At 41.3% G+C, this 15,434-nt stretch overlaps 1 protein-coding gene across 2 annotated transcripts; it reads left to right on the plus strand.

Annotated features, from left to right (window-relative positions):
• The first annotated feature begins 27 nt into the window (after positions 1-27).
• Positions 28-15,222, plus strand: DERL2 (derlin 2). 2 transcript variants are annotated; one of them, XM_005284398.4, is made up of 7 exons: positions 36-196; positions 2,677-2,742; positions 5,266-5,339; positions 5,868-5,961; positions 6,580-6,775; positions 8,291-8,381; positions 14,605-15,222. In XM_005284398.4, exons 1-7 carry the CDS (start codon positions 104-106, stop codon positions 14,708-14,710), a joined length of 720 nt encoding a protein of 239 aa, XP_005284455.1. In that variant the 5' UTR covers positions 36-103; the 3' UTR covers positions 14,711-15,222. The 2 variants fall into 2 exon arrangements, with proteins under 2 accessions (XP_042713686.1, XP_005284455.1); XM_042857752.2 differs by lacking the exon at positions 2,677-2,742 and having other exon boundaries at positions 28-196.
• The last annotated feature ends 212 nt before the right edge of the window (positions 15,223-15,434 follow it).

Raw genomic sequence — 15,434 nt, forward strand, 5'->3', positions numbered from 1 at the left:
TGGATGCCGGAGGCAGCGCTGATTGGTTGTGTAGCGTGCGGAGGGGGGGAGGGGGAAATGAGGCGAGCCGGCGCGCAGGCGGAAGCGGAAGCGGAGCCTTAAAATGGCGTACCAGACCTTCCGGCAGGAGTACCTGCAGGTGCCGCCCGTTACCCGGGCCTACACCACCGCCTGCGTCCTCACCACTGCCGCCGTGGTGAGCCAGGAGGGTGTGGGGCAGCGGGGTGGGCCTGAGGGCAGCGCCGGCGGCCTCGTTCTTGTCCCTTCGCTGTGTACGGGCTGGAGCGCCGCCCTTGGGGGGAGGGACGAGGCTACATCCTGGCTCGCCCCCGCTTGTGAGGCGTGGCCGCGCGGAGACAGGGCCAGGCTCGGTTCCGGTTTGGTGTCCGAGTCCAGCCTCGCTCTCCCCAACCCCCTCCGCGTTTCTGCCGGTTCTGAATCCGGGCGGCTGCGTTCGGTCCATCGCCGAACCGCGAACGGCCCTGCAGCCTGGGGGTTAAGTTACCTGCTTGAGTGGGCCCTGGTGGGTCTGTCTCTCCCTTATCCTGTAGGGCCGTGGTGCTCCCCTGTCCCAGACTATTGTACCCCTTTCCGTACTCTGATTTGTCTGGTGTACCTCCAAGTTGCTCCTCACTTAAAAACTACTTGCTTACAAAATCCGACATAAAAATACAAAAATGTCACCGCACACTACCACAGGAAAAATTGCTGACTTTCATGTTGTCTTTATGAAATTTACGTTGTACTACTTCTCTAGTGCTTTTTATGTAGTTGTAAAACTAGGCAAATATCTAGATGAGTTGATGCACCCTCTGGAAGACCTCTGCCTACCCCCAGGAGTACACATACCTCTAGTTGAAAACCATTTCTGTAGGACCCTCTGGAGGTGTATACACAGCCTGTGCTGAATGCACAAACAAAATCCAAACCCACCAGCACTTGAAATGGGTGAGGGTAGGAAGACATTTAACAGTTGCACCACAGATAAAGACAGGGACTGAAAAGGAATCAGGTACCCACATGAGATGGTGTGTGAGTTTGTGGGTTTTTTTGGGGGGAGGGGAGAATTAGTTCTCCAAGACTCATTCTCTGGTAGTTATATTACAGAGCCGCTGTACCCTGAGTTGTAGGGTGTTTCACCGTTGTGCCTCTGCAGAATCATTAAGCACCCAACCCAATGGTGTCCCATTCCTTGACGACCTTTTGCTAAAGTTATAAAATTTCTCATTAATGAGGCCACTAGAGAAGTGTGAAAAATATGGCAGAGCCCTTTCATAAAATGGTTATTATAGTAATGTAGCTACTAAAGTGATGGCCAAGCAAATACATGGAAAATTGGTTGCTAGGGAACGTTGGTTCCCACGTTCAAGTGACTGGACACAAGGAATCTAAAAACATGTTCATTTAAGATGAATGTGTCAGTTTAAAAAATATAATGTAATATAATATCACTTTTTGAAGCTATGTGAGCTCTTGGGGTTCATAAAAGTAGATAAATTCATGGAGGATAGGTCCATCAGTGGCTATTAGCCAAGATGGCAGGGATGTTGTCCCTAGCCTCTGTTTGCCAGAAGCTGGGAATGGGCGACGGTATGGATCACTTGATGATGACTTGTTTGTTCATTCTGCCTGGGGCACCTGGCATTGGCCACTGTTGGAAGACAGGAGACTGGGCTAGATGGATCCTTGGTCTGGCCCAGTGTGGCCGTTCTTATGTTCTAGACACATATGCATAATGTGCAACATAAATGTACCATTAGTGGCACCATACATATACATTGGATGTAGGCTTTGAAGAAGTTTTTGTGTCCTGGGAACTCTGTGAAACCTCTCTTATTTTGAAAGGAATGTAGAGAAGGAAAAACTTTGCCAAGAAATTCTTCTGAAAACTCAGTGTTTTTGGGTGAAACTAGGGTGAGCTTCCAGTAGTTATTTCTCAGATTAAAGGGGGGGAATATGCTTTCATGTGGTGGAAAAAATATAAGATGATGACATTCCTTAAAGCAGAAAGATCATTATTTTTTGCCTTATATAATGAATAATTATATAGTCATAGTAGTGGTCAGAAGCCCCTCAAGACTATTCTGTTTCATGGCTCTATAGAGCCCTGCATGTGAAATGAAACTTTTACAGATGTAAAATGGGCCAAATCCAGATCTCTGGACCAAAGCCTTACTGTCTTTTGTGCTTTACAAATATAAAATGGAAGATAGCCACTAAACCAAATACACCTCTACCTCGATATAACGCTGTCCTCAGGAGCCAAAAAATCTTACCGCATTATAGGTGAAACCGCATTATATCGAACTTGCTTTGATCTGTCGGAGTGTGCAGCCCCCCCCTCCCCCGGAGCACTGCTTTACCGAGTTATATCCAAATTCGTAATATATCAGGTCGCGTTATATCGGGGTAGATGTTTAGCTTGAAATCTAAACAGGACTAAGGTGTGATAAGTAGGCACAGAACAAAATGGGGGAGGCAGAGGAGGAGGGCAAGCATGACTGTAAAAGGAACATAAGGTTGAATATGTTGGCTGAATTTAGGCTTTGCACATAATTTTTAAAATAAGAGAACATGAGAGATTAATGTACCACTGACAGGTTATTTGTGTCTCTACAGTAAGTGAAGTGCACTTTAATGGATTGATCCTGTCACATATTTTCTCTTGTATTTCAGCAATTAGAACTAATCACACCATTTCAACTGTATTTTAACCCCGAATTAATATTTAAACACTTTCAAGTAAGTATTTTTTCTGAATGTTAAATGTTGTCACCCTTGTAAGAAAATTATTAAACTTGTAACACTTGTTTTCACAACTGCACATTGAGAATATTGGAATATCTTTTTTCCCCCGGAAGGTTTCTAATAACATTCAAGTGAAGGTAAGTAGGGGTAAAAACTCATTGCTTTGATAGGTCACATTGTTCAAACAGTAGTTAAGAAACTATATTTGCTTGAACACACATTTGTGGAGCTATCTTTTACTCCTGAGGGCATTCTGCGCCAAAAAAATTAAAATTCTGTGCACAATATTTTAAAATTCTGCAAATTTTATTTGTCAAATAAATATGGAGGCTCCAGCATGGCACTGGGCAGCACAGGCCACTGGGCTGCACAGAGGTGGGAGATGGCTGTGCAGCTCCTTGCCGGGACATGGGCTCAGCGGTGAGGCTGCACCCAACCCTGACACAGCACAAGGTCCCAACCTGCCCCCAGAAACACCCCAGGGCCCTGCCCCTCTGTGTGGGCAGGCAGGCTCAGCAAGGCAGGATCCACGTGTGGGGCAATCTGGGTGCGGGCAGCTCAGTGGGAGATCTGGGTGTGGAGGGGACCTGGATGCACAGGGGCCTGTTGGGGGACTCTGCAGGGGGGTCCAGATGAAGGTGGTTGGGGCTCAGCAGTGGGGGGTCTGGGTGTGGGGGGGATAGAGCTCAGCAGGGTGTCTAGGTGTGGGAGGGTCAGTGGGGGGTTCAGATGCTGGGGGAGTGGGGATCAGTGGGGATGGGATCCTGGTGCGTGTGGTTCATCTCGGTGGTCCAAATGCAGTGGGAATGGGGCTCATCGGGAGGGGGTGTGAGGCTTGGTGGGAGGGTCTGGGTATGAGTGGGTCTGGATGCACCAGGGTTGGGTGGATGGGGGAGCAGCTCCCTGCACAAGAATCCCTCCCCCTGCAGCTGAGGAGCAATGGATGCAGGAACTGTGTGTGTGGGAAGTTTGCAGAGCTTCCTACAGCCAGGGAGAAATCTGGGGGTGGGTCTGACCCGGCCCCAGAAGCTGTGCCAGGGAAGAGGAAGTCCCAACCTCCCCAGACTAGCAGCTGAGCCCAGCACAGGGTAGGAGCCACCAGCCAGGTCTTCCTCAGTCCCGCCCCCTGCCCCACAGTGATTTACCTTTCTGCTGGCTGCCCTGGGCACTTGAAACATACTGTTGGGGAGGGTCACATGACCGCTCTTGTGGCTTCCATTTGCTTCCCCGTCAGAAAGTCATTTTTCTGCAGAGAAGCAAAGAAATCTGCCGGGGACATCAATTCTGCACATATGCAGTGGCACAGAATTCCCCCAGGAGTAATATTTCTTTTTACATGTTTTCAGTCTAACTTGCAGAGTAATTTCCTTCCATTTTGCAGTGTGTATGTTTTGTGTGATGGTGCTCTTCTGTCTTATTTTGGGGACATAATTTCAGATGCAGTAGTCTAGGTAATATTGTCGTATTACTCAGAATGCTCATACTAAAGCAGTGTTAAAAGTCAAATAAACCTGATAAAACTTTGGGCAGTCTTCGCATGGATTAAAAGTTAGATTGCCAAGTGCTTAGCCACTCTTTCTGCCTGCCAGCTCTTCTCAAGTGAGCAGTCATCCGAAGGAGCAACGCCTCCTATCAAACTAAAGATTCTTCTGAAAGATTGTTTCAAGGGGCTAAGATGTGTCTGACTGATTCAGCTCAACCGTTAACACAATAACAAAGCCAAAAAATTGCTTACAATGAAAGCTTGTTGGTTCTGAAATACAGCTGAATTGTTAAACTGACAAGATGTCCTTACTCCTACTTCATGCAGAATTATGTTTCTAAGTAATCATACTGACCTCCGACAGATAGAATTCAAAAAAATTAATCTGACCACACAGTTTACTTACGGTAATGAAACATTGCTTTAGCTTTCCTAAAGATGAACTAATCTTGCTTCAATCCAAGTCTATATTTCATTGTGGAGAGGAATTTTGATATGGTAGAATTGAAGATGCATCACTCACCTAGCCTGTAAAATCCAGTAATTGTCATACAAAATTTAGGGTTTCAATTTTCTTCTCTGCAAAAAATTAAAAGGAAGTGCTGTCATGAAGTCTTATAAGACCAAGACTTTGCTATTTTTACAAAATATGTTATCTAATATTTACTAATATACTATTAAGTATTGCATATAATTAAAACTAAACTGCCAAGATGAGCAAAATATATTTGTTATAGTATACTTTGTTTTTAAATATGCCTTTGTTTACTTGGAAAATTTGAGTATAGCAGTGTATTCCCAAGTCTTTAATGCAGAGTAGTACGGTTTACTGAATTTTAGTCTCTCAGACTATTGAAAAACATCATTAAATTGGCTTATTACAGTGTTCAAAAACCATTTTCATAAAGTTCTTTTAGCTTGTGTGGATTAAACAGAAACTTTTTTCTGTATTCTCTATGTAGAGAATTTAAATACTTGAGATGGGTACCATTTATATTTAAGTTGTCTTATCTGTTTTCCTCTTATTCTGACAGGTATGGCGGTTGATTACAAACTACTTATTCTTTGGGCCAGTTGGATTTAATTTTTTATTTAATATGATTTTTTTGTATCCTTTATAAAAAGTGTATCTCACCTCTTTGGAATGCAAAACTGTGTGTCCGTGTTACTGTATAAGGCTCCAGCTCTGCACCACATTGTGACCTCAGTCGGAGTTCTATGCCACTGACTTCAGTGGAGCCAGGATTTCATCCTAAATACCTAATTCAATAATTCTTTTTCAGTGAGCTTTCATTGTTTTGATCTTGATTTGGAACGCACCCTACTAGGAGTGAGAATTCATTCTGTAGTACCAGACTTTTCAGCTAAATAGCCAGTAAGACTGCTAATTGGGCAGGTATTTATTCTGTGGTGTGAATACTTGTCCACTAACTCAGAACTGGACTGAGACCATCATATTTACTTCATGCAGTTTCAATACTTGCTTGATAATCTACTATAAAAATCCTTCAATTGTGAAGGATGTTTGGGAATTCTGTATATAAAACCTATGTGAAGGTATGTAAAAAGCTGTTTTTTTTCTTAATCTTTCTGCTGAATGTGATTAGTATCACACTTTCCTGACCTACACCTTCAGATATCGTTACTGCCGAATGCTTGAGGAGGGGTCTTTCCGAGGTCGGACAGCAGACTTTGTATTTATGTTCCTTTTTGGTGGACTTTTAATGACTGTATCCTTTTTTACTGTTTTAATACAGCTAGCATTAACACGGAGAACGCAAACCCTGTGCTTTGAAAGTCAATGAATAGAGAAATACTTTTTTTGTATAATGAGGTCTGAATGACTCTATTTTAAGTGGGCTTCAAAACTTTCCAGATCTTGTAGTTACTATTAAATGTGGAATCGATCTTTTGCACTTAAATATTTGAGTTAAGGCTATAAAGATGAGATCCTAGATTGAAAGATACTATTTAACTGTACAAGTATTATCATGAGGATTGAAGGAAATGTTATTGTCCAGGTGAATTTACCCCCCCTCTCCCCACACACACAATATATAGTTGCTGTGTGTAAAATAGCTTTCTGTAATAATAAACCCCTCGTAGTGTATTTGCAGCATGGAGTATTTAAGGGGGATTAAACTATAGGTGTCTTGTTTGAGGAAATATTGAAGTTTGTTTGGAAAACTATAGACTCAAAGGTCAGGTGTGTCTATTTTTGTTGATGCCATGATTGGCCTCCAAATTTTTTTTCTGCAGCCTATAGGTTCCCGTCTTCCGCATATTCATATTTCAGTTTTCTACAGTTGGTCATGTGCACTGATATTTTCTTTAACTGTTTGTGTCAGCTTTTTGGCTTGTTTGTGAACTTGGTTTTCCTGGGTCAGGCCTTTACAATAATGCTTGTGTATGTGTGGAGCCGCAGGAATCCCTACGTCCGTATGAACTTTTTTGGTCTTCTCATCTTCCAGGCCCCATTTCTGCCCTGGGTACTCATGGGCTTTTCATTGCTATTGGGGAACTCCATCATTGTGGATCTTTTGGGTAAGAAGCTATGAAAAATGAAATCCTTAGACTTTTTGGCCACTCCATCATAAACTACTGGTAGGTAAAGTCTCTTCTCCCACTACTTAGTACCTCTTCCTGCAAAGAGAAAGGGGTTATCAAGCCATGTTGGCTATTTATGCTTTGATGCACTACTAGAGAGGTAAGTAGATATCCATAAGCTTCCAATGACAGGGTTGATTATGGTTTCAGGATTAGCCTGGATGGTTTAGGTGATGGATCTCTTAATCTTTTCTCTCTCATGAACAGTTCCCCCTTTGTGCTGCTTCCTCTGAGAGTCACTTCTTCTAATCAGGTGTGCGTATTGGGAATCTTTAGTTTCCACACACATCAATAATCCTTTGTACTGGCCCCACTGGTATTTCAAAAGAAAGTGCTGTGACTGCAGGACAAGGATTTTCGGAATTATCTCAGATCCAGAAGCGCTCACTGCACACAGCTGAGCAGAAATCGGGCCACCCTTCTAGAGAAGAAACTGGGTTGGGGAAGTCTTCAGAGCTGGAGCGATGGTCTGGGATTGGCTTATTGCATGAGTGATTGTATCAGATCCAATACTCTTCCTGGGATCTGAGAGGTTTTACTGCATAACCCTGTTCCAAAGGCTACCTCTACCTGTCTTGCTCAGTTTATCTTTATCTTGTCATCTGACAAGTATTTGTAACTTTGGTATTTCTGATATTTCAACTTTTTTTTAAAAAGACTTGTTTTCCAAAGTGTTTTTAACAACTTATTGTCTGATACATTCTATATTTCTTTTGGAAGAGGAAACAGTCCTCCACATTAAAGACTTCTGAAAAAGTTTTTTGTTCTGAAATGGGACGTTAGCTGAATAGTGAGTTTTATACTCTGAGGGATTAAGGTGACAAACCTGTAAGTAAAAGAGTCCGCTCATTCAATTGGTAGTGTGTGTATTAACCTCTTTCATATAGGGAAAAAAATTAAAAGCAGCAAGGAGGCCACATGGTAATTTTTTGTTGTGACCTAATTGTTTACATGCTCTGATGTACAGAGTACTGTGTTCTACCAGTTTTCATTGTTTTTGTACGTGGTGGCATACTCTGTGTTGTAATGTCTCCAAGTAGTGCAGTGTTTTGCTTCTGCATTACTTGGAGAGAGCCAGATATCCATGGCTGACTGTGGACATGAGACTTAATTGTGTACGGCAGCTTGCATTCTGACATTTTTGTCAGTACAAATGAAACCATACCACCAAAGTGTTTAGACAGTTGTGATAGACTTTTCCTTGTATTTATATGACTCACTATGCTATAGATCTCTTCTAGTATGGCATTTAATTCTAATATTTTATATTGCGGTGAGTATGTACCATGCTACTTCAGTTCCTTTTAACATCATGCTATTTACAAAGGGCATCAAACACAGCTTGTCTTTTTTTATTTTATAAAAACATTTAGTGAAACATTTTAAAGGTGGTATAATGGCAATATTGAAAGTCACCAGTTCAACTTCAGTTTTCTTTTTTATTGATTCTAGGGATCGCAGTTGGACACATATATTTTTTCTTAGAGGATATCTTTCCTAATCAGCCTGGTGGTGGACGGCTTCTGAAAACACCATCTATTTTGTAAGTGTTACCTTCTAATTTGGAGCACATGGACAAATGTGTTTGTACACAATGTTTTTTTTTAACTAATTCAAATACAAGTAAATTTGGAAATTTGAGATAAATGGCACTGAGTTCATCATACTGTTCCATTTGCTGTAGTCGTCACATGGGTGTTACAGTTGCCAGAGGGGGAGAGGATCCAAGAGGCACTCTTAAGACATGGTCTAACTTCTGAAAAGGTCCAAGAACTTCTGTGCCAACTAAAATCCATAATACAGTTTGCCTGTTGGTGGCACCAAATATATCTGAATCTGTTAAAAGAAACCCGTTTTAAGACAAAGTGTCAGAATGAGTTCAGAGTGCAAAATACACAAAATGAGTGAGAAGCTTAATGTGGCTAATATTTTACACTTAGGTAGCTACTCCCTTCCCTCCCCACCATCCAAAAGGATCACAAAATACATGACAGACTATGTGCTGTTCACACGGTGCCATTCATATTCTTTCATCTCTTGGGCAGAGAATAGTAACCAACTGGAACACTGCACACTAGAATGGATATGGGGAACTTTCCTGAAGGACGGGGTAAACCTCTTGAAAATTCTCTGTATAGAGCAGACAAGACCTCATTTTTTAAGACCGCAAACTGTCTGGCATTCTTGCCTTCAGAATGATGTATTGCTGAGTTGATCCTGTCTAGATTTGATTTCTAAACCTGATATTTTAAACAAGCAAGGCCTTGTGTACATGGGAAAATTGACTGGTATAGCTGTTTAGAATATGTCTCCCAGGTGGACACTCTTCTGGAATAAAAGTGATTTTTATTCTGGACTAATTACTTTGCTTTGATAGCTGAGTAATTATTTTGGAATAAAATCACTCATTCCAGAATAGAGTGCTCACACAAAGGAGTTATTGCAGGATAACTAAATTATACTGGAATAGCTGGAATGGAATAGTTATTCTGCAATAGATATAGCTATGGTGGTCAATTCCCCCCGTATAGATGGGGGTCTAAGCTATCAGCCATTGGGAGGTTCCCTTTGGCTCACCTGGTAGAGTGGATGCCTGTGGACCAAGTGGGGGACAGTTCTTGTTCTATGATTTCATCCACAGGGCTTCACTTAAGATCCAGTCTAGTGTCTGATCACCAATATTTTGGGACTTCTTGAGTCACTTTGTTCAGAAGACTGGTTATGAATCCTGTCATGTCCTAAATTTGTGAATGTTCAGACATAGCAATCTTCTTAAATGTGTCTGCTGTAGTCTTGTCTTCAACTCGGTATTTTCCATCCTCCCTTTTGAAAATATTTCAGAGTGTCGTGTCACTCCTTTTGTGAACATAACATCATATAATTCCTTTAGCTATTTTAGTGTCAGCCAGGGTTTGCCTTAGATAACAGCACAAACTTTTATACTACTGCCAAAGACTGAAAGCTAAATTTACTCTCACTTTCTTTGCTCAAGTTTTGATCTTGGGTATAATTTTTTATATCCAGTCTAATTCCTTGTGTTTGTAAATTACTTTTTTGGGCACTTGGTAAACAGATACCCACAGAGGTGAAATCTCTCAAACTGGTTTGATTGGCAGCATAATCTACAGGATTAAGTATGATTTTGGGAATTGGGAAATCCTGAATTGTAATTCTGACTCAGCTACAGACTTTTCTGTTGATTTTTAACAAGTCAACCTCTCTGTACTTTAGCCTTTCAACTGTGAAATGGAGACACTTGCCTATCTCCGATATATTATGAAGATCAGCTGATGTTTGCACATCTCTCCATAGATATGAAGAGATATTTAGTACTACACTGACCTATTTCTTCTCTGAATACTGTTCTTTAAACGTTAGCTGTAAGAAATTCATCCTTACATCTTTTAATAACGCTAATTGGAAGCCATAACTATTCTATCCCATCATTCTTACTGCTTCATTTATATGCACAACTTCTTCCTTGCTTCCAAATAGTCTCTAGTGCCACCCTACAATAATTTAATTCTGAATAATAATAGACATGTATGGCTGGAAGGGATCTCAAGAGGTCCTCTAGTCCATCCCTCTGCACTGATGCAGGACCAGATATATCTAGGCCATCTCTGACAGGTGTTCGTGTAACCTGTTCTTAAAAACCTCTAGTGATGGGGATTCTACAGCTTCCCTTGGTAACCTATTCCAGCATTTAGCTGTTATTCTAGTTAGAAAGTTTTTCCTGATATCTAACCTATATCTCCCTTGCAGATTAAGCCCATTACTTCTTGTCGTACCTTCAGTGACTATGGAGGACAATTAATCATCCTCTTCATAACATACCTTGACGTATTTGAAGACTGTTACAAGGCCCCCCATCATCTTCTTTTCTGAAGACTAAACATGCCCAGTTTTTTAACCTTTCCTCATATGTCAGGTTTTCTTAACCTTTTATCATTTTTATTGTTCTTCTCTTGACTTTCTCCAATTTGTCCACATCTTTCTTAAAATGTGGTGCCCAGAACTGGACACAATACTCCAGCTGAGGCCTCACCAGTGCTGAGTAGAGTGGAACAATTACTTCCCGTGTCTTACGTATGACACTCCTGTTAATATGCCTCAGAATTATATTAGTTTTTTTGCAACTGCATCACTTTGGCTTAGTTCAATTTCTGATCCACTATAACCCCTAGATCTTTTTTAGCAGTACCTGTTGCCTAGTCTGTTGTTTCCTGTTTTGTATTCAAAGAAAGAAATTAGGTTAGTCTGGCATTTGTTCTTGACAGATTCATGTTGCCTATTGCTTATCATTTATTCATGTTTCAGATGAACCCATGACATTGAAATCCCCTCATTCTCTATGCATTTTTGTCTGACTTTCTGTGTTTGTATACCTCTCCCAAAGGACTTCCTCTGATTGTAGGATTTGATAAATTGTATAGTTAATTGTTTCACCACACTTTGGTTCGTTATGAAATATAGTCAAGAGACCAAATAACCTATATCAGTCAGGTTTATTGCCATAATTGCATAATAATCTAGTAAAGGAAAAAGGTTCAATACAATACCAATCTCTGGGAAGCATCTCATGCAGCATTGTTACATGCAGCTTACACAGAAGATGTGCTTCCAAAGTTGCACTCCTAAAGCTATATTTTTATACCCACCTGTTTATAAGTAATAGGTATTGAGTACATAATCTGAAACTAGATTTAACCAATCATCTTTCTATCTTCTTTTTCTGGTAACATGGTGTGCCCCTTATCTTTGTTCTGAACACGAGCATGCCACATACCAAGGGGTGTGAAGGCACGTAGGTTGGTACCAGGGTAGAACAATCATATATCTTGTCCTTTTCCTTTGGGACATTCCAGTAATGGCTTGTGAGAATAACTCCCTACTTGTTTATGGTAACACACTCATATGTCCTGATATTGACATTTTTCCTATTTACTTAAGCCAAAGCTTACTTCAGCTAATGCAAGGTGTTATGGGATACTTGACATGGATGAACAGAATTGTGAGGAGAGTATAATACACAGTTAACATAACTTCCCAACACTTCATATTAATACTCTGCCTAACATGTGTATTGGCTAATGGGGGAGTTTTGCCCTGTTTTTCCTATGGCTAGTTTGAAGTCTCTCCATGATTTTCTTCTTTTCCTCCATGTCCTCTTGTTTCATTGCTCAGTACTGTTCACTCATCTGTTTCCATGCAGCTGACTGATGTTTTCTTTGGCTGCCACTTCTTGTTCACTAGTTGAAAATTTCCCCCTCAGACCAGCAAGTACAGTATGCCCCTTTGTGCTTAGCTGTAGCTTAGATGAATTTGGAGCCCATTTTTGCTCTTGTTCCCTGAGCTGCCCGTACTTGGCTTAGAGGAGGGTGCCTCTGCAATTTGAAACTGCTTTTAAGGTTAGCTCATATGAAAAGTACAAAGTTTCTCCTTATCTGTTTTGAGTCTTGTTGTTTCAACCACTGAGCATGTCAGTTTCAGATTCATGCATATGTCTTTACTTCAAATTCCTTCAATCCAGTTGTGCTGTTCATATAATTTTCAGTAGAGCAAATTAACGGTGGCTTTGGTTCACTTGATCAGCATGAAACTAGGTGGCAAGGAAGACAGTTTTTGAATGATTAGCTGTTACTTCAAGAGACTCTCTGCTGTATTTCACATAGGAACACCAGAGGTTGACATAAATGTGGCTTTTTTTCTGGTAGTCACCTCAGAACCAGAAAACAACGGTGGTTCTTAGAATATGGTGTTCATGTAGATCCCACTCTAAGTGCACATGTGTGTGAAATTAGAATATTTTGAATAGCAGTATCCATTGGCTTCCGTTTATGCCATGCATGTCCTTTTGTCCACACCCAAAGGAGCCACAACCATCCTTCAGTTCCATTGCTAAGTCAGAATCCCAGATAAAGAGAACGGCACAAAAACAGGGTTGCAGGGTGGGTTGTGGAATCCATATGGGCAACAACAGTAACTAAGAAATATAGTTACTAAAGGTAAGTAACCACTCCATTTTGGTAGTAACGTAATGATAACTATAAAATTGTTAGTTGACCAAACTAAAATGTGTGGAAGACTGAGATGTTTTTATCTCAGGAGTATAAAGAGCCACTATACATAATCCTGTTCCCTTGACAACTGATTTAACACATGGCACAGAGTGAGCTAGGAGTTCCTGTCTTCCAGTTGTTAGGGCAATAGCATGTTGTAATAGTGAATCATGTATGGAAATCAGATTTGACAGTCAGGCTCTTTCCTCCAATCAACATGCCTACCACTCCCTCCCTCACAATTATTCATCCTCCATCTTTTCATTTGACAAATAGGACCTACTCAAACCTTCTTAGTTTTTTGTTTGCTTAGCTTAATACTTACTCTTCATCCTGTCCAGCATGGAAACCAGCAAGTAACCTTAGAGCTTCAAGTTGATTCCAGGCACCAATCAAAAAGAAGGCATGTTAGGATTGCTTTAAAATCTTTCTGCCTGGTGACCTGAATCCTAGGGCTTGTCTACACTAGAAACGTAAGTTGACCTATGTTAGGTCAGCTTACAACCACTGCGGTAATTATTCTGGTGGTTCATGTCCACACTACCCTCCTTCTGTTGTGATGTGTGTCCTCATGAGAAGCACTTCCACTGACATAAGAGGGGCAGTATGGAGGCCTCAGAGCCCGGGTTCTCAGCTCCACAGGCAGCTCCCCGCCGGGAGCCCAGCTCCCCCTCCCCAACCTTTGGGCTCTTGGCTCCCCACCGCCAGGAGCCTGGGTGCCCCCCTCAACCCCCCAGGCTCCCAGCAGGGAGTTCTATGTCCCGGCGGGGGAGCCAGGAGCCTCAGGGCAGCCAGCGGGGGCCGAGAAATTGACAAGAACGACAGCCAACAGCCGATGATAGTAATGCAGTGTCTACCGGGACACTGCATCACCCTAACTGCACCGACATAAGCCCTTCACTTCTCCTGGAGGTGGAGTTATGTCAGTGTAGTCAGGTACTTACATAGGTGGGAGCAAGGCTGTAGCGTGTACACTGACATAATTAGGTTGACATAAACTGCCTTGCGACGACCTAACTCTGTAATGTAGACCAAGCCTTAGACTCATTAGTCAGAAAATTTTACATTTTCTCTTTATAGGATTCTTGCCAAAAGGTGATAATATGGCTTAGTGACTAGAATTGCCGTGGCTGAACTGTGCTGTTAACTAGGTTACAAAACTATATTTATAGAGGCTGCTAGTGAAAGGATACTGAAGGTTTTTGAGGTAAATCAAGGACTTGACTAATTATTCCAGCCTCATTGGTGGTCTTTAAAATACTCCACCCAATATCTTGGTCCCACGTAGTCTGTAGCATGTTCCTGTAAATTGGTTTAAGTTGGGGCATGTCTCCACTGGCTAAGAAAACTGTTAATGCTGTTCTTTTAAGTATGTTTAGATATATTTTTCTAGGGATGTGCTAATGTGGCTTCTGTAGCTGCTGTAGACAAGGCTACCGATTCAGTTTCACTGACCCTGTTGTCAGGAGTAATGTATATTTGAACTTGAGTCTTATATGATCTTCTTATTTAAACTTTTAATTTTGAAGGGCTTGCATCATAGGATCTACCCTATATGAGCTGACTGGATCTCAACTAGAGGACAAAAGTGACTTGGATTTAAATGACTGACACTATTGCATACTGTATCTTGTAGTGAGAATGTTACATTGACTGCTTGCCTCAAGTTGAACTGTGTATTTACATATAACTTCTGCTTTTCAGGAAAGCAATGTTTGATACACCAGAAGATGATCCCAATTACAATCCGCTGCCCGAAGAGCGACCAGGAGGATTTGCATGGGGTGAAGGTCAGCGCCTCGGAGGCTAATAAATGGCTGTGCCAATACCCAGACATAACTGGAAGGAACTAAACTGAAGTACCATATTGGGAATTCTCTTTCTCCTTGTTGCAGGAAGGACACTTTACAGCTTTATGGTTCTGAATACAAGAAGCACTTTATGATATGGCAGTCTAAGTAATCCAAGACATTTCCAGGAGACTACCAGTGTCTTTCTACACCAGGGGTTTTGTTGTATTGGTACTGAAAGCATAATCTAGTGGAGCCAAAAAAAACCCCAACCCAACTGGAAACCATTTCCTGTTAACTTCAGTTAACAAGACCATGCGTACTCTTTTAAAAATGTTTCTAAGGCACTTTTTCCAAGTTATTTGATACAGGAAACTGTGTATGGGAAACTTTGAGGGACAAAATAAAACGTTGGCTTTAACTTTTTTCTCATTGGATAAAAAGGAGACGTGTGAGATCTTTTAAAGTGATTCCCTCTTCTTGTTGTCTAAGGCTGGTATGAAGCAAAATACAATAAATTTCCAAGCCTGTTTTCTTTTGAGTCAGACAGGATTTTAATTTTGCAAATTTTACCTTGCTAATTCTATGAAAGTAGACTGCTATAGTTCCAGTACGAGCCCTATTATGAACCTAGCTTGCAGGCTGAGAATACATCTTGATCCAGATTATTTTGAACTACATATATGCAAATAGCCAGGTATGAATCTCACCGAGATGCTTATACATGCAGTAGAAAATGCAAAT

The sequence above is a fragment of the Chrysemys picta genome, chromosome 19, assembly GCF_011386835.1.
Source record: "Chrysemys picta bellii isolate R12L10 chromosome 19, ASM1138683v2, whole genome shotgun sequence".
Classification (NCBI taxonomy): domain Eukaryota; kingdom Metazoa; phylum Chordata; order Testudines; family Emydidae; genus Chrysemys; species Chrysemys picta.